Source organism: Salvia splendens, chromosome 19 (assembly GCF_004379255.2).
Source record: "Salvia splendens isolate huo1 chromosome 19, SspV2, whole genome shotgun sequence".
Classification (NCBI taxonomy): domain Eukaryota; kingdom Viridiplantae; phylum Streptophyta; class Magnoliopsida; order Lamiales; family Lamiaceae; genus Salvia; species Salvia splendens.
Window position 1 is genome coordinate 21,366,707 of NC_056050.1, and position 18,673 is coordinate 21,385,379.

The following is an 18,673-nucleotide window of genomic DNA, read 5'->3' on the forward strand; positions in this document are numbered from 1 at the left end:
ATTTCACACACAACTACACATCTATTCTTCCTAAATCAACTTCATTTCCTCTCCAATTTTCATCTAACATCTCATCACAAAATGTCCGGCGACGGCAACTCCGGCGGTGGCGGCTCAGGCGGGTGGGATCTCAACACGTTTAACGATTGGGAGACCATGTACAACACACTGGGTGATTCCGGTTCGTCGACGCCGGGTACCCAGGGTTCGGCGACGTCGGGTGGGTACCAACCACCCACTTTTGACGTGGATGCATACGCTCGTCCCTCCGCCCCGCGGTATTCGCAGGGATTATCCCAGATTCAGGAGGATTTCCCCGTTGAACCCACTCTGGGAGTAGGCCGAGGCGGGGGAGGCGGGCGAAGCTCCAGGGCGGAGTCGGAGGCGGGCGAGGAGGAGGAGGAGGAGGAGGAGGAGGAAGAAGAGGAGGATCTAGGCCGGCATCCATACAGTAACAACGAAACGATGGCGGTGTACAACGCCTGGATCACCGTCTCGTACAATCCCGTCGTCGGGAATGAACAACCCAACAAGTGCTTCTGGGAAAAGGTCACCGAGATCTACCACCAGATTAAGCCGAAAGGGTCCCGGAAGCGCACAAATAAGATGCTCCGCTCTCACTTTGGCCGAGTCGACAAACAGGTCAAAAAATTATGCGGCATCTACTCGACCGAAGCGGCGCACTACCAAAGCTGAGCTTCGGGAGCCGACATTCTGAGGGCGGCTTTGCGCGTCTACAACCAGGACATAGGTAAATAATTCAAATATGTTGATATTTGGCAGGTAGTCAAGGACGAGGAAAGGTGGGCCAGCGGTGTCCGCTCCAGCTCGGGCTCAACCTCAAAGCGCACGAAGCACACGGCGAGTGGCCAATACTCGTCTGGTGACACCGGTGAGGGCAGCGGCGGACAAGAGGGTGAACCGCAGGAGTTTGCGGGCACGACCTGCGATGCCGCGATATCCAGCCGTGGGCGCCGTCGGCCGCAAGGGACCAAGGCGGCGAAGGCGGCTAGAGCGAGGAAGGGCCGAGGTGAATCAAGCCAGGCGGGCTCGGGATCGGGCTTGGGGGAGGCTCGAACACCCTTATGGCAGTGTACATGACCGCCACAATGGCGGACACTGCCCGCTTCTCGCCCTCCTAATACCAAGCCTGGTGGAACGGAATTGTGCATATGGCAGCACAACTTGGCCTTCCGCCTCCCCCTGCACCTCGACCGCCTTCGGAGGATGATTCGCCGGCGGAGTAGTTTTTTTATTTTCTTTAAATTTGTATTTTAAATTATGCAACGTTTAATTTTTTTAGGATTTTAATTGTGTGTTTTTTATTTTTTTAAAATTTAAAGTTGTAATTTTTTTTTTATGTTGTATGTTTTTTAATGAAGTGTGTTTGTTTTAATTGAATTGAGTTGGAAATAAAAATAAAAAATGAAATTGAATGAATAGTAATTTAAGGAACGGTTAAGAAACGGATAAGGAACGGAGGGTTGCAGGTTTCGTTCCTTAATTAAGGAGTGGAGTAAAAAAGTACAGTGGGGTCCGCAAATAGTAGTTTAAGGAACGGTATAGCAACAACGTTGTGGATGGCCTTTATGGCTCGTTTCTTTTAGAAGAATTAGATTAAACAGAAAAGTTGATGGCCCACATGGTTAGGGTACTTTTGTAAGGTACAATTAATTCTTTTTATTTAAATAAAATTATAGTAGGAATTTTTTTGAATTTAGGGTGGCTTTAATGTAAATGACATGTTTAAACATGTCAATGCCGTTTGCGTTTTCATATTTTGAATTATTTGTGCTAATATTCTACTACTCTTTTAAAAAGAGAATAATTAGAGAAGATAATTTAAACTAAAAACACTTAGTACAAATATAGAAGACTTGATTATTCATGATGTGTATAGAAGACTTGATTATTCATGAAGCGGTACACACACATGTATATACCAAAGTTGAAAAATTGTATTACTTGGCGTGATTAAATACGCCATGGCCATTGTCATTTTTCTTATTTATAAAATGCCAAAGATGTTCCCGTTTTAGGGAACCATTTTACTAACTCACCCCAAATTCAAAATTTTAGTTGAAGTTTATCAATGGTTCAAATTGTCATAAACCAGACAAATACTATTGGACTTGGATAATGTATCAATGATTTCGTAAAGTAAAACTATTGAAAAAAAATCATATTACTATCATACTAAACTGGTAGTATATTTTTCATATTTCAAACATAAACATAGGACTATATAAACATAATATAGTACTACCAGTATACATATTTTTATCATGAACGACCATCTAGCACAATATGCTTCTCCAAATCAATTAAAACAAAACTAAGCTAATAAAATAATTAATTTACCCTCAGTTCAAATTTTCGAATCGAATTCTGTTCAATCTATTTCGGTTGCATGCGATTCGAAATGCACCACTGATAAATTGTGCAAAACAAGAGGAGTAATTTATTTTTATATTCTACTAATATTGTTCATTAGATATTTATTTGATGTCGAGATGTGGGGAGTTTTAATTATTTGAAAAATTGAGCCAAGACTTCAAAATTAAAATCCTGTCATAAAAAGACAAAGTGGGCCCCGCCCAAATGACCCACCATCTGTTTATGCGATAACACTATGCGTCTCAATCAACTACGCTGGAGAATCTACCCAATGAAAATGTCCCACGTGTCAGAGTGCATTCGTATGCAACCAGCAGCAGATTGTATCTTCTTTATCTCCGTCTCTGAGTAATTTCAGTTCAGTAGCTCCCTAATTAATTCTTTTTATGAAAGAATCCACCAACGCGATTGATGCTGCTGTTCTTCAATTAAATGTGTAGTAATCACGGAATTGGATAGAAAATCACAGGAGAAGAGGATTGTCAATTTCAGCCGTCAATCCAAACCATACCCCTTCATCTTATCCGTAGATTGCAAATCATAATTCCGCCGAAGCATCGCCTCCAACATTGCTGTAAGGCTTCGTGTTTATGTGTTTGTTGATTTTGGATCGGCCTTTGGTTTAGTGCTTCAGCTGAATTACCCATTCCTATTTACAATGCTATCTATATTCGTTGCTTGTTGTGCAGAGAGAAAAAAAAATTGAATGCGATTTAGCAATTCTAGTCATTATTAGATAAACTTTGAATAATTCTTTTATTCTTGATCACGAGAACGTAATCCAGAACAGAATGATGGTTGAAGTTGTAAGCATCATATGTATCTAACCTCTGAACTTAGCTGGCTGAAAATGTATTGTAATGTGTAGTATATAATATACTGTGATGGTTGTAACTGCATCAATTGCTACGATACAAAAGAGAACGAGGCTGATAGGAATGAAGCAATTGATTGATGCATTTTTGTAGAGAAAACCCGATGCCTTTTATGATGCGGTATGCAAATGATTCTATGATGTCGTGTGGACTCTTTTTAAATTCAACTATAGCTCTGCTTACAGTGGTTAGTCGTCTTGATGAATGTATCGGTGTTGTTTTGCCTATTCCTTCTTCTCTTTCCCTCTGTTAGCTAAAATTTGTCCAAGGTAAAATTCAGCAACTTCTCAGGTTTTTGGACAGTTTTCCTGTCTAGTACCTAACAGCTGCCTGTCTTTGTGACATCTTCAATTGACTTCCAAATTTTTATATTTTTCACAGAATGATTCATAAATTTTAGGTAGAGAAAATTAGGGAATGAAATTGTAAAAGAACTGAGTGTCTTAAGAAGTATTGTGATTGCTTCCAGGTAAATATTTCTTGCTCCGACAAACGTAAAGGCATAGACAGCAAAAACTGGGAAGGATGTGAAGAGAAGAAAGCTCATCTTTATCACCATTCAGCAGATTCATCAGCAAGCCAATGCAGCCATCAATGGAGCTATTGGAAGTCCAAGCAAGAAGTGTAGAAATCAGCACATTGGTTTTGATTGGACATCTAGTAGACAATTTTAAGGTCATCTCATCAATTTCCTTTTCCTATATAAGGTGATTGGTTTATATCTGATGAAATTTTCTTTGCAATCAGGAATCATTCGAAACCTCATATGTTCAGCTGTCTAAACCAGACCACCCTGCCAAATTAGGACTTTGTTAATCCTCGGTGAATTTCGATCCTTGTGGTTGTGTATTTCCTTTTAAGTGGCATCCTCCAATTACATCATGTGAAGGAATTGTGCAGATTCTTGGATGAAGTTTCAACAGAAGCAGAGTGTTCCAGGTAGGCTTCACCGCCTCAGAGTTTGTGAACTGTGCAGTTCCAAATTGTTGATAATTTTGGAAACGAAGACGAGAACATCTGCAACTTAATTGTTAGTTCAGAGCGCGCATTTTTGTTGATTGCTTTGATGGACTAGCTGCGGTGACTATTAAGAACCATGTTCTTGTGTATTCTGAAACTTAAAACTTTGACAGTCCGGGTTTTGTATTTACCTCCTCGGAAGAAAAGAGAATGATCGATGGTGGCATTGATGTGAATTGGGCTGCAACTTTGGTTGGGGAAGACTGTAGATATCATCAAAAAGCCAACAGAACGATGTGGAACTGCCTGGAAAAGTAGGATGTAAAGATGGGGCATCACTTTGTGAATCTGATGGCTATGATATTCAACATGGAAGACCATATGTGTCAAACGAGAGCAACGTTTATGGTGGCTGCTAAGGCTCCATCCAGTCACAGACTCGCATTATACCGAAAATTCAATATACTCGGTATTCTTAGGGTACAGTATTTTTCGTCATCCTTGCTTAAAACTGATGAAAATGGGTACAAACTCTCTCTTCACGTTGTTGGGAATCCAGGCTGGCCTCTCATGTGCAGGGAGAAGGATCAAACACTACAATGATTCGGTATTATTGTAAATAAATAGTAGTAGTATTTGATTTGTATTTTAAGTTTTGGTGATGTGGTGTATATTATATGGAGTATGTCTTATTTTGGGACAAAATTCAGATGGCAAATTGGAGACTAGGACATGCATGGGTAAATATTATGTATATTTAAAAATTAAATACTCATTCTTTTCCCATTTTTTCCAGGACCGTGTTTTATGAAATCTATTCACCCTAATGTCAATTACGTCACAGTCAAGTGATACTTCACCTACTACTATAAGTCTATAACGTTAATAATGAAACTCAAGTTTTCTGCGATTGGTTTTTCTTCAATCAAACAACTAATTTTTGTTTGTATTCACAAACATATTTAAACTCTGCATGATTAAATATACGTACATAATGTTCTCTAGTCTCGTTGTTGTTCTACCTACTGCACAGTATCTTACTTAACAAAATATTAAATTTAATTTGCATGTTACAAGTATGATTAAAATTAAAACTCAATAATTTGTACATCATTATTGCTCTATTTTACAAAATTAAAATTGTGAGTAGTACTATCATGGAGCCGATTAACAGAAGTGAGAATTCGTGGTTTTTGCTCTTATCCGTAATAATAATGGCGGTTGCAGTGTGGCACGTGCCGAACTTCATCTCTCACGTGCGAGCCAATTCAGTCTCAACTTCCAACTTACCACACCACGCAATTGCTACTCGATTCAACTCCGCTGACCGGAAAATGGACCATTCCTCCTCCGCCGCCGCCGAGATGCGCTCCGACTTCCTGCAGCTCCTCCGCAGTCGCCGGACTGCCGAAGGTCTTTTCTCACTCACTTCACTCTGTGGGTGTTGATGTGATTTTGTGAGTGTTTCGTTGAATTGCGGTTTTGTTGAGAATGATTCTCGCGTGATTTAGTCTCGGATGAGAACTAGAGTTGAAGTGGATGTTACAGTAATGGTGCTTGTTTAGCATCCCCTCCTCATTTCTATTATACATTCTTCTGCAATTTGCACGATTTTGTGAAGAAATTTCTGAATTTCTGGATTATTTTTTTGCTATAATATGTGGTGGAGATCCTGGTTGTGAATCTGTTATTCGTCTTAAACGCATTCAGTTTATCACGAATTATTGCTTGTTGCAAAATCTGTCGCAGTCGTCGAAGCATTCCACTAAAATTCAGCAAAACTGTGCAGTTCCTCTTTCTGTTGAATCTGCGCAGCCTGTAAAAGATCCACTATTTCAGGAAACTCCGACGCCAACCTACAGTGAGGTCGAAATTACTTTTCATATCGCTTGATGGACTAATAAGCAGAATCTGTCTCACAAAAGTTCTTATGATGAATCATCAGGCTATGGAGTCTTGTCCAAAGAAAGAGATTCCGAATTTCAAGGAATTGCTTCAAGAGGAGAATTTTTACCTAACTACTGAGGTACGTATTATGATTTTTGTGATTTCTGTTTTCTGTGTGGTTTTTGTGAGTGTGTATGTATGTGTCTTGGTGATTAGCTGAACATCTAGGAACGGGAAAATGGTTGTGGTGGTGTGCTACATGTTCGATCTATCTGCCTGCGCGATATAAAGTGCCAGTTACATATTGAGCTTACCTAGGTGTATATCATTTGTGATGCCTTCATTATACTGTGATACATTCGTAGATAAATCTCTCGAATTCTAAATGAATTTGTGACTAGGCAGGGGAGCAAGGACGCCTGCCGGTACTGCTATTGAAGCTGAAAGAGGATACTCCGGAGAGAAGGCCGGCAGTGGTTTTCCTGCATAGCACACATAAAAACAAAGAGTGGTTGAGGCCATTACTTGAGGTATAAGGTGCTTAGAGATGATGAGGGATTAACTGGTGTTCGGTTTAGCAGATTGATCCATAGCATGTTCTCTTTTATATCTTCAGGCATATGCTTCAAGAAATTATATTGCTATAGCCATTGATTCGCGTTATCACGGAGAGCGTGCTAAAAACTTGACAACCTACCAAGATGTATGCCTCCTAAGTTCCAAGTCTTTATTGGTAAAATCAGTATAACTGCACAAAATATTAGTTGGATTATCGTTTGTTGCAATGTATGTAGGCTCTAGTATCATCGTGGAAACATGGAGATACGATGCCTTTCATTTTTGATACGGTACTGTTCCACCCCGTTTCTGTAACCGAATAATTTAAGAAATCGGTTCTTTTTCCCCTTAGTTTGATATTCTTGCTTGTACTCAATATATCAGGTATGGGACTTGATAAAATTGGCAGATCATCTTGTAGAAAGACCGGATATCGATCCTTCTAGGATAGGAATTACTGGTGAATCACTGGGAGGTAAGTTGCTACAAAGATGGTAATATGTATGAAAATCTTATTCCGTTTATACCTTTCAGTAAGATACTCCATCGTTCAGGAATGCACACATGGCTTGGTGCGGCTGCTGAAACTCGTTATTCAGTAGTTGCCCCCGTAATTGGAGTTCAGGTAGCTGTTCCTGACACATACGTGACTACGTAAACAAGTATACACAGTCTCAGTACTTACAATATTTCAGGGGTTCCGTTGGGCGATTGAGCATGACATGTGGCAAGCTCGAGTTGACAGCCTTAAGCGCTTATTTGAAGGTTCATGACTCAATATAAGAACCGTGTCTGCATTTCATTGATTCCTGCAGTATATATCTTGACTCCTAAACCTGAGGATGATTCTTTTTGTGTTGTTGGTTTTCAGAGGCGAGAGTTGACTTGGGAAAAAGTGCAATTGACAAAGAAGTGGTGGAGAAGGTGAGGTTTGGTCCTGGCTCTATGGTTCCAACCGAAGCTGCTTTATTTGAGGTTAATAAGAAATCTGTTGACAGGTTTGGGACAGGATAGCTCCTGGATTGGCATCCCGTTTTGACGCCCCTTACACCGTTCCTGCAATTGCTCTTCGTCCTCTGTTGATATTGAACGGTACAATAGTTGTGTGTGTTAAGAATTTTTCATGAAACCAGCCCATTTTGGTCTGAAAGTGGCAACCATGATTTATTTAGGTGAGAAGGATCCACGCTGCCCCCTATCTGGACTGGAGCTTCCAGAATCAAGAGCTAGAAAGGAATATGAAGAGGCCAATTCTGCTGAAAATTTCAAGGTGTTTGTTTAATCTCTCTCTCTCTCTCTCTCTCACACACACACACACACACAGAGAGTTCAGCTCTCATATGTATCTCTATCTATGCTGCGTTTTGCAGTTGGTAGCTGAACCAGGGATTGGGCATCAGATGACACCTTTGATGGTGAAACAAGCCAGTGAATGGTTTGATCAACACTTGAAACCATGAGGGCAGCCTAATATCATCCATTTGAAATCTAAGTGCTACTTTGCCTGCAAACTGTGTTGTTTGCATGGAATAAACACATCCAATCTGTACTATTTTCAATTTTTATGGTTTTCCCATTGCTTAATTTCTGAATGAGAAAGCTTTCTAAGGTTTTACGACATTGATTCATTCATCAGACATCAGCTATGAAAGGGAAATGAACAATTTGGGAAAGGATGCTAATGCTAAAAACATGTTAACAAATGCACAGTTGAATGAAAAGCACACGGTTGTAAAGTTGAAACATACACTTAGACACATGCAATTATGTTACGCTTCGAGAAAATTACTCCATACTTGGGAAAGTCAGAATCCAGCGGTATAAAATCCTTCTCTCTTACCCCTTCTTGGTCATGGCTGCAAGTCTTGTGTACATCTTGGCCATAGACTGGAATCCTCTGACGTCACCAGACCGGAGAAGGTTGCCTATGCAATGACAGCCAACCAGAAACACATCACTCTAACTACTCCAAAACAAATCACAAGAGAAGCTGGACTTCACCAAATCACATGTTCAGAAAATTATATTGTTGCATGTTCTTTACAGTGGGGATATGAACTCAAATAATTTTAAATGTCATTTCAAACTTATCTCAATGTTTCTTGGAAGCTGTAAAACTACTCAGAAAGTACCACAATACCACACGGGTAGTTTATGAAGGAAACTGGGGGGAAATACCTGAATCACAGTTAAGCGGGCTATCAGCCTCTGGATGAGCCATCAGAGCGATTATAGCTCGACAAACTGATTGCAGCGTCCATGCTGGACTCCAAGCATTCTTCAATATATCAAGGCAAATCTCACCTGTCTGCAGGAAAACAAAAATCACAGCTTCAAATTTTATTCCATATGGCGTCTGCTATCCCAAATAAAAACATAAACAGAAAATGCCAATAGGCTATGCTTCAACTTTATAGGCAAGTTAACAATGATTGCAGAAGTGTAAGTGACATGGTCAAGTTCAAGGTTTTTTTCTATGATATTGCAGCTAGTAGTATGCCACGACCATAAGCATGTGCCGATGCTTACTATTAGAAATGGGTCACTCACCCCTTAAAAGGCCTTATAAGGGGGAGGGTTATCCACACTTATATAGAGGAGCTAGGATCATCACCAAGTCGATGTGGGACAAGATTTGAGAGCTTTAACACTTACGAAGTTCAACTCATTACATTCATTTAGTCATATATACCCAAAGCATTATTATAATCTCAATCATTTCATGTCACAAACTATGGCATCATTTGGATCCTTAGTTTCATCACTCAAACCATACGTGCTTTTTCTCATGCAGAATTCTTAATTTCCACAAACAACAATACAGACAGAATTCCAGCAAATTTCAGCATCTGCCTTGTAGAGTGAGACTAGAAAGCTATCGCTTTGTCTGAAGACAATATACCTTAAAAGTTTAGGAAAGAAAATAAATACCTTGAAATGCACATTTGGATGGAATATTTTGGTTAAGAACCGAACTTGAGGTGGCTGCAAAGGATACTGCTCAGGTACAGAGAAAGCAAGCTGGAAAACTCCACCCTCATAAGGAGTTTCCGATGGCCCCTACGTATCACAGAAGTAATATTTTATCAAATGCTCTACTCGGAAAATGTCTCATGGCAGACAATGAAGCACAAGAAACAGTAAAATGTACCTTTATGAGGGCAGTCCATTTAAATATGTTTGAATCATCACAAACGAGTTGGATATCAGGATCTGCCGTTTTCTCTCGCTGCACTTCTTTGTATTCCTTAAAGAGCCTTGCCCTTGATGCCTATTTTAAGAGCATTGACTCAATTCTAAAGTTCTCAACAAAGACTTAGCATTGGATATTTTGATAGTTGAGGCCTTTTCGCAAATAAAAGGCATGAAATCCAGGTCTCATCGTCAAAGAATACGCTTTAAGAATCTATTCCTCCAGTTCAGTAAACCCCCTTTTTGAAACATCAATCATGATACTGACCTAAATTAACCCACTGTCCTACTGCCTCTCAATTTATAATTCTTTAACCTATAGGTATCTGTTCAGATCAATTCTCAAGCAAGACCCATTATTTTCGTATTAAGTTTGCAGAAAAACTCGCATCACGGCATCAGGAACTTATTTCAGCTGGATATCCAGTTAAAATGTCAACATAGTTTAGTAATCATACAAAGGTAGAGCTACAAAACTAAATAAAAAACAATGTTCATCAAAATGAAGTGGAAGCCTGATAGAAATTTCAACAATCTAGGGTTACAGCTTGGCATCACACGGAATCGAGCATAACATGTAGGCTGTCTCACCACCAACATGGAAACAACGAATTTGTATATATTTGTGAGATGGAAACTATTCCCAATCATACGAAAAGATAGGTTAAGATTGAAAAACGAAATCATCACAACAATGAAAGCGGTTGACAACACTAACCTGCATTTTCAACAATGGCTTTTGCTATCAAATTCAAACCAAATCTAGTGTAAGGTCTGCATCAATTGAAGCAAAATTCGAAGTTTTAATCAACAATTAGCAATATTATGCCACCGATCACAAAGCCGAAAGGCCGAGAATCAGTTAAAAAGATACACAGAAGCAATTTTCTCTCGCGGAAAAAAAACAATAATCAAACAGGAAACAAAAATCCTGTATCGAACTCAACACAATAGCAAATTCACATGAAAAAAAGAAAAGATACTTACCGTAGTGAATTGATGAGGTTCAGCTGAATTGAGTTGGAAACTTGAGAATGAAAAACGTCAGAGAGAGGAAAGGAAAAGGAGCTCTACGTGGAGAACCTGTAATCATCTGTATTACGGTGCATCAGACTCCCAGGAACCGGTAAGCGGTAATCCTCTGTGTGACGGCGCATTACACGCATTCTAATCTTTTCGTAATCTTTACATGAGCATATAATTTTTTAATGAAAAAACTCACTCTATTTGTACTCTTTATGTGAACATATTTTTAAGTTGCAATATCAACTGAACCATGCTTTAAAAATATCTACAGTATGGAATGCATGTATTACCATGATCATATATTTATGCAATTTATTAACCATATTGTTCTTCATCATATATTTAGAGTTTTTGGTGTTATTTCTCATTGATTTGAGACCTTCCCTTCTGTACTTCATCCATCCCAAAGAAAATGGACTCATATTTATCATTTTATGTTAATTGGTAATAAATAAAATGGAGATAAGTTTGTTTCTGTTTCAAAAAATTGATCATCTTGGACTTAGACAAACCAAAGTGGATCAAGCAAAAAAAAAGAGATGTTTTTTTTCTTTTATACGAGTTTTCGTTTCTACAATGAAATGTGTCTGATTCTAATGACAAGAAATCCATAACAAAAAATAAGAGGAAGAGATGATAAATTGAAGGCAACACGGCGCAAGGAGGTGAAGAATATATATGCAGCAGGCCACGCGAGTTAGCAAACAAACTAGCAAAAGTCAAGGCAAAGAAACCCATCTATCTCTTCACATGCTCCCAGCTCTACCTGGTGTTGTCTTCCCCGGCTTGAATTTTGAGATGTCGACAAGGTCTCCAAATAGCTTGTCCTCCGGCCTAGACTGCCTTCCAGATGGAAGATTGCTCGACACTGGATTCCTCAGCCCGCTGTCGTCCCTCACTGACAGCGCGGATATGGTTTGCTGAGCAAAGTAAGCATTTTGCATTTGATTTTGGCCTTGTGGGTAGCCAGAGCCGTAGCCATACCCAGCAGGCATTTGGTTGCTGTACATCTGCTGAGGATTATACATGTATCCCATCTGGGCAGGTTGCATTTGCTGAGGATACATAACCACGGGTTGGGGTTGCTGCGGGTTCTGCATCGGATAAGGATGCATTGCTGTGAACTGGCTGCTGTTATTGTACACGCCAAGTGCCGCCTGATCATGAGCCACAGGCGGCTGACCTGTAAGATAAGCTCCACTAGGCGATGGTTGGGTATGATTTACTATTCCTTGAGTTGCTTGCATTTGTTGAGGCTGGTTTACTGCAGGTAGACTGCTGTCAAGTTCTGCTTCCCATGGCGGAGGGGGGAGAGAGTAACTTGCCTGAGCGCCTACAACACCAAAAGATAAAATATAGGTACGATTCAGGTTCAGCTTACAACCTTTTTTTTGGTGGGGGGGTGTATAGTTGACATAAAATCCAGAAAACATGATACCATAAACTGGTGGTGGTTGCTGCTGTTGGGTCATTTGACCGTAAACTGGTGATGGTGGCTGCTGCTGTTGGGTAATTTGACCGTAAACTGGTGAGGGTGGCTGCTGCTGTTGGGTCATTTGACCGTAAACTGGTGAGGGTGGTTGCTGCTGTTGGGTTATTTGACCATTCCAAGTGCCATTAGGATATGCAGAAGGCTGCGGAGTATGGAAATCCTGTGGCTGCTGAAACTGAGAAGGAGGAGGATAGCCGTGCCCAACAGGAGTTGACGGCTGGTTGTTATTACTATCTGAAAACATGTCAATGAGAGCAAGAGCATTGTGCTGAGAAGCAACGGGGCTAGTTGGTTGAGGCTGTCCCACAGGAACAAGTGCCAGTGTGTTGAGGTCATCTCCACTCAAAAGATCTATCTTTGGATCAGTCTTTATTGGAGTTGACAACTGGCCGTTAGTCGCAGGAGGAGGGATAGACAACTGTGTCCCTAAGCTAGTACTCGATGTAGAGCTGCAAAAAAAGTGATCTCATCAATTGGTATTTAATTCATAATCACCTTGAGGTATCATAGTTTCAAATGCAAAACATCTTTTACAAGAGCTCAGAATTTCAAGTTTAAGTGACACAAAATTATTTGTCTCGATGAGACCAAAACAAAAAAAAATTCAAACAGCCATATGGAACAAAGATGCTAAAGAGCGGAATTGAAATTTACCCTCGGTCAGATTGTTTGGCATCACCAGTGTCGATAAGAGGAGCACCAACAGGTACCAAGGCTTTAGTTGGTTCAGGATTTATCTTCTCTGACTGAACAGGGGCAACACCAGAGGCAAGTGCTTCGTGCTTTGCCAGTACACGTTGCAAGTCATCATTCAGTGCCAACCCTTGGCACAATAGTGATTCATCCCTAAATCAGAAAAAATAAAAGAGAGCCCAATAGTTAGCATGACACTCTTTCCTTAATCAAAACCAACCAAAATAATATTGTGGCACAAGTAAAGTTATAGTGAGAACAAACTTTTGGTGAATACTACAGATATGCTAGAGAGGTAGAGCATTTCTATCCATCGACAAGAATCCATATAACTAACAGATATCACATCAATACCGGGTGCAACAGAAGCTACTTGATATCCACAAAGCAATACAGAAGGCACTCAATTTGTTCTAACTAGCATAAAAACATGCAGCTACTATGGACAAAAACTTTGACTAATTTTCAAGTTTTCCCCCTAACTGGAAGAATTCGGTTAAATCTGTATCAAACAAATACTCTAACAAATATAAGACATTTCACCCCAACCGGCATTGTGAGTAGGAAGTTGCTAAGCCCCAAATAAAACACCAGCTTCTATATTGCAATTAAAGTGAGAACAAACTTTTTTTCTCAGACATCTGATTAGAAAAATAAAAAACTAAATGCACCAGATGGAAGTATCATCATCCTTCAACATTTATTACAGGATATTCACCAAATAGATGCTATCTTATCAAAAGACTATATTCATATATTGTTACATTAAAGAAATGTGGAGAAAAATTAAACCAGAATAGGTAATAAAGACTGTAAATAAACAACAGCTTACGAAGTTGAGTTCACAAGGTGTACTACTCTTTGCTTGTATGTGCGGCATTGTTCGACCAGATCAACAATGACCTCCTGCTTAATTCCCTGCCAACAGGTACTCTAGTTTAATATCTTAAATACAAAGTGAATTAAGAAACATTAAATAATTGATTATAGCATAAACATAGTATGAGTGAGTTATGTTTCCATTAACAACTCAAGTACAAGCGAATCTTGGAAAACAGAATAGGCTCATCCTGCAAACTATTCATATTTTTACATTCTTTTAAATATCAATCCCCATAGAACTACTTTATTTCCAATTATCATATGAAAAGCGTTTCATCCATAGCGTGACGATACCTCTTTGTTTCCAGGATCTAAAGCACTCATCATTTCTGATAGGACATCCATGATACCATGTGCATTTTGAAGTTCCGTCAAGCTGGCATAAAACCAGTGGTACAGAAATAATCAGATAAATAGAATCCCAAATACAAAACTTCAGAGTATAAAGTAGCCACAATTTTAGTGCAATTCCTGATAGCATAATTACCAAATGCAGCCAAGGAGATCAACTAGGTTTAAATGGCATTTATACAAGAGCATTTGAAACCTTCATATGTATTAATGAGCTTTTACCCATAACAAGCTCATAACTTTAAATACTCAATAAGAACTCCAATTATTTGTAACAATAATAAGGTAGAAAAATGAAGAAATGTTTTTCTCTTTACATCCAACATTTCAACTTTTCAAAATGATATTTATCTCCGTGAATCCATTTGGCATAGGCTTCACTTAAGTAGCTATAAGTGAATTGTCAAGCCAGTCAGAAGGAAGATAAGCTGCAGAAGATAATGTAAAGAAGGCATGACAGCGTCGTATTAGATGAAAGATAATGCGTTGCAGATTTCCAATTAAAAGAAAATTACCGACACATGACATAAATCTATGAAAATGAAGAACATTAACCATTTAAATATTTCTTTTCGAGAATAATTCACCTCAGTGTTGGGAACTCAGCTCCTGCAGAAGACTCAGCTCCATCAGCTCTAGGTTCTAGGTTCCGAATATTTGGTGGATAAGATGACAATGGTTGCGTTTGCGGTGGTGTGAAGACAGGAGCTGAGCTCTCAGATCTCTGAGGGAAAACTGCCCCAAGACGCTGAAAGAAAAGACACAGATAGTATAAGCTTAAAGAAAGAAAGTGGTGTATGCATCAGAAATTAAGTACTAAGACAAGAAGGTATATCCTAGCATAAGTACCAATAAATCCTGGTATGCCACATAATACTGAGGATATCTTCCCCTTGGTCCACCAAAAGCTTCTTGCCAAGTATCTATTAGAATCAATATCTTCTCTTTGACATGGAAGTCTGGCTGCAGTGATAAATTTTGCATCACTAAAGGCATGGACGTAATCAAGACAATGACAGATAGTGGGGGACATCTATGAACTTGATACCTTCTTTTTCACTATTTTCACCATCTCATGAGGCAAATCTTTCTCTGCAACATGCATATGGACCATATCACCGCAGTTCTTCACAACAGTCTCCAATAGCTAGAAAATGCAATGAAAACATTTGCAATTGACTGAGCTGTTTAGAAAACTTCTTCCATTACAAGGATATGTGTCTCTACAAGAAAGGGATAACAAAAGCATTTCAAGATAGTTCACACCGAGATCTATGCATTCTTACCTTCCCTCTGAGCAATAACAATTAACCAATGCCTTTCACATACCATCCCATCTTAGCAAGTATGCATAATGCATCCCATCTAAGTGGATGCTATACAATACAAGGATCCTCATCCAATAAATTGCAGGATGTTATAATCAAAAGTAAAATTTTCAATGTTCTGGAAAAAAGTTTAATAATAAAAACTTATTGCAATATGGAACATGCTTATTGTTTAAGTGTACAGTCTATCATTTTAGCCTCTTTTGTTACTTTTTTGTAATTATGTCTTTCCTGTTAACCTTCTTCAGTTGTTAAATAGCATTAAATTCCACAAGTAGAAGATCACTGGTCTCAACAAACATAGTTTTCAATAGTTCCAATCTCTCCCAGAGTGCGGGTAGGTTTTAATTTCTTGTTTTTACTCTATTTAGATCGCACTAACAATGTCTGCCATTTTATATTCTAATACTACTTACAAGGAAACTTATAGTTTCTCGTTTTTCAAAATAATGCACCTCATACATCCTTATCCACGACCAAGAGACAGGGATTTCTTCTACAACATCAGAAAACTAAGTTTGTTTCAACTTATATAATGTGTACTCTTCTGGAATATTAGTCCCTTTACAAAAAATCATAGTATAAGCTTAAATCAGGTGTTACGGTTTGACAAAGGACATATTTTACTCTTCAGTATGTTATACTTCATTTTATCCGTCCAAATCCACAGGACACAAACAACTTAGTCTGTGTCTTCTTTCCATCTGTCAACCTATTCAATTACAAGTGCTTGATAATACCCAAGCCCTCTCCAATGATCTGAAAGAAGAGAGTAACTGCACCCAGTTTGCAATTGTTCATGCTCTACACTAATAAAGTGTAAATGTGTCTGAAATGGATTGCAAGTTTGCAACAACAATCTCTTCAAGAAACCAGAAGCATAATTTTGAGAAGCTAGGAACTGGCAACTTGTGTCATATGCACGAAAAAGCTTGTTTCAGTATATTCAATTCAGAGTACCCTTCATCACCCAGAAGAGTGCATCCCCAGTAATTGTAGATAATGACTGAAGAAAATGAAATATTTTCCCTGATGGAATCCTACCTAGATTGTCTATTCATATTCATTCATAATAGCAGATTCTGCATACCCAATCCAATTGAGCATTAAGAACCACAGCTGATAACCAATTAGGATTAATTCATTTGATTATTATGAAATATGAATAGACAACCGCATGTGCATATGATATCACACAAGAGTGTAAGTGTCAGGCGAGGATTTTAAGCTCTTACTGTTAAGGCAAGCAGCTGAACTTTCGGGTTCCTGCTACCAAGGCGCTTTTTTATACCTCGAACAATATCTTTTGCTTGTCTGATAAAAATTAAATTGAGCGTAAGTTCACAAAGCAGCACCATCATCAACAAGGACACAACGTTTCCTGACTACATGAGCTCCAGCTATTCCTAATAATTATCAAGTTTCCTAAACTAAAAACTAAAGAAAAAAAAATAATTATAAAGGTCACAGCAAACATGCAGCAGAAGAAGAAGAAGAAGATTACGCAGGATCGTGATTGCAAATATCACAGATCTCAATATTCATAGCCCAATCCGGCCCGATCAGCATATCGCTGGTGGCTCTTTCCACCATAACATTCACCATCTTCTCTCCTCCTGCTCAATCCACAAACCCTAATTCCACAGCGATTGAAATGAAGTCAACGCGTCAACGCCGGCGAGAAACTATCCACCGAATTCCCCCGAGAATCGAAAAAAACATGAAGATAAATAACAAATTCGTGAGCGACAAAAATGTGATCTCGGGGGATCCAATCTCTAGCTTTTTGAACTATTTCTTGTAATATTGGATGTAGTAGAAAAAAAAATCAATGTTAGGATGGGGTAATTGGGACGCGTGGAGATGTTAATGATGATTGACGCCGCCGACTATGAGCATCGGACGGTGGTGGTAGCGTTCGAGAAAAATAGTGGGTTTTGGTCATTGGTGGGCCACGTCGGTTTTTATATGGGGGGTTACGTGTTTTCAATTATTGTTGCTCATAATTGAATTCATTGGTTGACTTCAATTATCAATATTGTAAATTCAAATGCCTATTATTTCATAACAAAGTGGTCGTATTTTCAGGAAGTCATCATAAGGTATCCACAGTGGTGATAGCCCTGCCCAGCAATAGCCCAGCTATAGCTCAGCCACAAACTCCTCCTGCCACATCATCAATACTAAAAATCCTCCTACCACATCAGAAATAGCTCAGCCATAGCCTAGTCATATCATAAATAGCCCAACCACATCAATAGCCACATCACTAATAACACAATATACGAAATTTAATTTACGAGACATATACGGGAAACATTAATAATACTATTAAAATTTTAAAAAGTACTATAATTTTAAAAAAGTACAATAATTTAAAATAATTACAATAATAAAAAAAAGTACATTTTTAGTGTAAGTGGGTTAACTTGATTGATCAACGTGATCATAATGAGACATCAAATAAGTTGGAAGTGCGGAGTGTACACTTATTTAAATAAAAAAATATTTTCAAAAATTAAATAAAAAATATTTTCGAAAATTAAAAAAAATCAGCTAGGCGATGCGCTAGGCGATCTGGACGCTGCAATGGCGCCGAGCGGATCGCCTAGCGCATCGCCCAGCGCCCGTATACCGCCTAGCGCTAGGCGATTTTTAATTCCGAAAAACCGCTCGGCGGTTTTTGGAAGCTGCAATGGTTCGCCTAGCGCCGGCGCTCGGCTAGGCGGTGCGCTAGGCGCCATTGTGGATAGCCTAATGGATGAAATTCTCACATTATCATTATCGAAATTTGAACCTAACATTTTAAACTCTCTTCAAAACTAATTCAGCTACCATTTAATCCAACTTAATTTCATATTGTGGTGAATCGGTGATTAGGACTTAATAATATTCTAAAAAATCTTTCGATTTATTGCAATAGTTATGAGTTGGGATCTACATTTTTAGCTCGGTCAACGTTTTAAATTGTAAGAATTCTCTTTTATGTATTTTCAATATTGTCGTTTTATACCTTAGTTCAACGCTTGAAA

At 38.9% G+C, this 18,673-nt stretch overlaps 3 protein-coding genes and 1 long non-coding RNA gene across 5 annotated transcripts; 2 read left to right on the forward strand and 2 right to left on the reverse strand.

Moving 5' to 3' along the window:
* The first annotated feature begins 2,732 nt into the window (after positions 1-2,732).
* Positions 2,733-5,027, forward strand: LOC121778174. Its single transcript, XR_006045633.1, has 3 exons — positions 2,733-2,971; positions 3,742-3,947; positions 4,020-5,027. It is a non-coding gene; the product is annotated as an uncharacterized LOC121778174 (long non-coding RNA).
* A 320-nt stretch (positions 5,028-5,347) lies between these two features.
* On the forward strand, positions 5,348-8,297 carry LOC121778362 (putative esterase YitV). The gene is made up of 13 exons (XM_042175701.1): positions 5,348-5,645; positions 6,022-6,098; positions 6,178-6,258; positions 6,521-6,649; positions 6,736-6,822; positions 6,914-6,967; positions 7,062-7,152; positions 7,232-7,302; positions 7,373-7,442; positions 7,549-7,601; positions 7,676-7,769; positions 7,850-7,947; positions 8,048-8,297. Exons 1-13 carry the CDS (start codon positions 5,390-5,392, stop codon positions 8,135-8,137), a joined length of 1,251 nt encoding a protein of 416 aa, XP_042031635.1. The 5' UTR covers positions 5,348-5,389; the 3' UTR covers positions 8,138-8,297.
* Positions 8,298-8,341: 44 nt separating this feature from the next.
* On the reverse strand, positions 8,342-11,055 carry LOC121778363 (protein PEROXIN-4). Its single transcript, XM_042175702.1, has 6 exons — positions 10,857-11,055; positions 10,588-10,643; positions 9,829-9,948; positions 9,609-9,737; positions 8,856-8,985; positions 8,342-8,602 (listed from the first exon to the last, which is right to left on the reverse strand). Exons 2-6 carry the CDS (start codon positions 10,591-10,593, stop codon positions 8,514-8,516), a joined length of 474 nt encoding a protein of 157 aa, XP_042031636.1. The 5' UTR covers positions 10,594-10,643; positions 10,857-11,055; the 3' UTR covers positions 8,342-8,513.
* Positions 11,056-11,412: 357 nt separating this feature from the next.
* Positions 11,413-17,557, reverse strand: LOC121779562 (TOM1-like protein 9). Of its 2 annotated transcripts, none has more exons than XM_042176909.1 (10): positions 17,146-17,557; positions 16,877-16,955; positions 15,362-15,460; positions 15,163-15,276; positions 14,901-15,061; positions 14,257-14,338; positions 13,913-13,998; positions 13,042-13,233; positions 12,334-12,836; positions 11,413-12,228 (listed from the first exon to the last, which is right to left on the reverse strand). In XM_042176909.1, exons 1-10 carry the CDS (start codon positions 17,244-17,246, stop codon positions 11,642-11,644), a joined length of 2,004 nt encoding a protein of 667 aa, XP_042032843.1. In that variant the 5' UTR covers positions 17,247-17,557; the 3' UTR covers positions 11,413-11,641. The 2 variants fall into 2 exon arrangements, with proteins under 2 accessions (XP_042032843.1, XP_042032844.1); XM_042176910.1 differs by having other exon boundaries at positions 15,362-15,536; positions 17,146-17,203.
* Between the last annotated feature and the right edge of the window lie 1,116 nt (positions 17,558-18,673).

Coding starts and splice junctions, on each gene's coding strand:
- LOC121778362 (XM_042175701.1), top strand. CDS start 5,390: ATGGAGCCGATTAACAGAAGTGAGAATTCGTGGTTTTTGCTCTTATCC. Junction 6,650..6,735: donor GGTTGAGGCCATTACTTGAG/GTATAAGGTGCT, acceptor TTATATCTTCAG/GCATATGCTTCAAGAAATTA. Junction 6,968..7,061: donor TGCCTTTCATTTTTGATACG/GTACTGTTCCAC, acceptor TCAATATATCAG/GTATGGGACTTGATAAAATT.
- LOC121778363 (XM_042175702.1), bottom strand. Junction 8,986..9,608: donor ATCCAAATGTGCATTTCAAG/GTATTTATTTTC, acceptor GTTTTCCTGCAG/ACAGGTGAGATTTGCCTTGA. Junction 8,603..8,855: donor CCCGCTTAACTGTGATTCAG/GTATTTCCCCCC, acceptor GTCATTGCATAG/GCAACCTTCTCCGGTCTGGT.
- LOC121779562 (XM_042176909.1), bottom strand. CDS start 17,246: ATGGTGAATGTTATGGTGGAAAGAGCCACCAGCGATATGCTGATCGGG. Junction 15,461..16,876: donor TTCAGCTGCTTGCCTTAACA/GTAAGAGCTTAA, acceptor TGCATTTTCTAG/CTATTGGAGACTGTTGTGAA. Junction 15,062..15,162: donor TGGCATACCAGGATTTATTG/GTACTTATGCTA, acceptor CTTTTCTTTCAG/CGTCTTGGGGCAGTTTTCCC.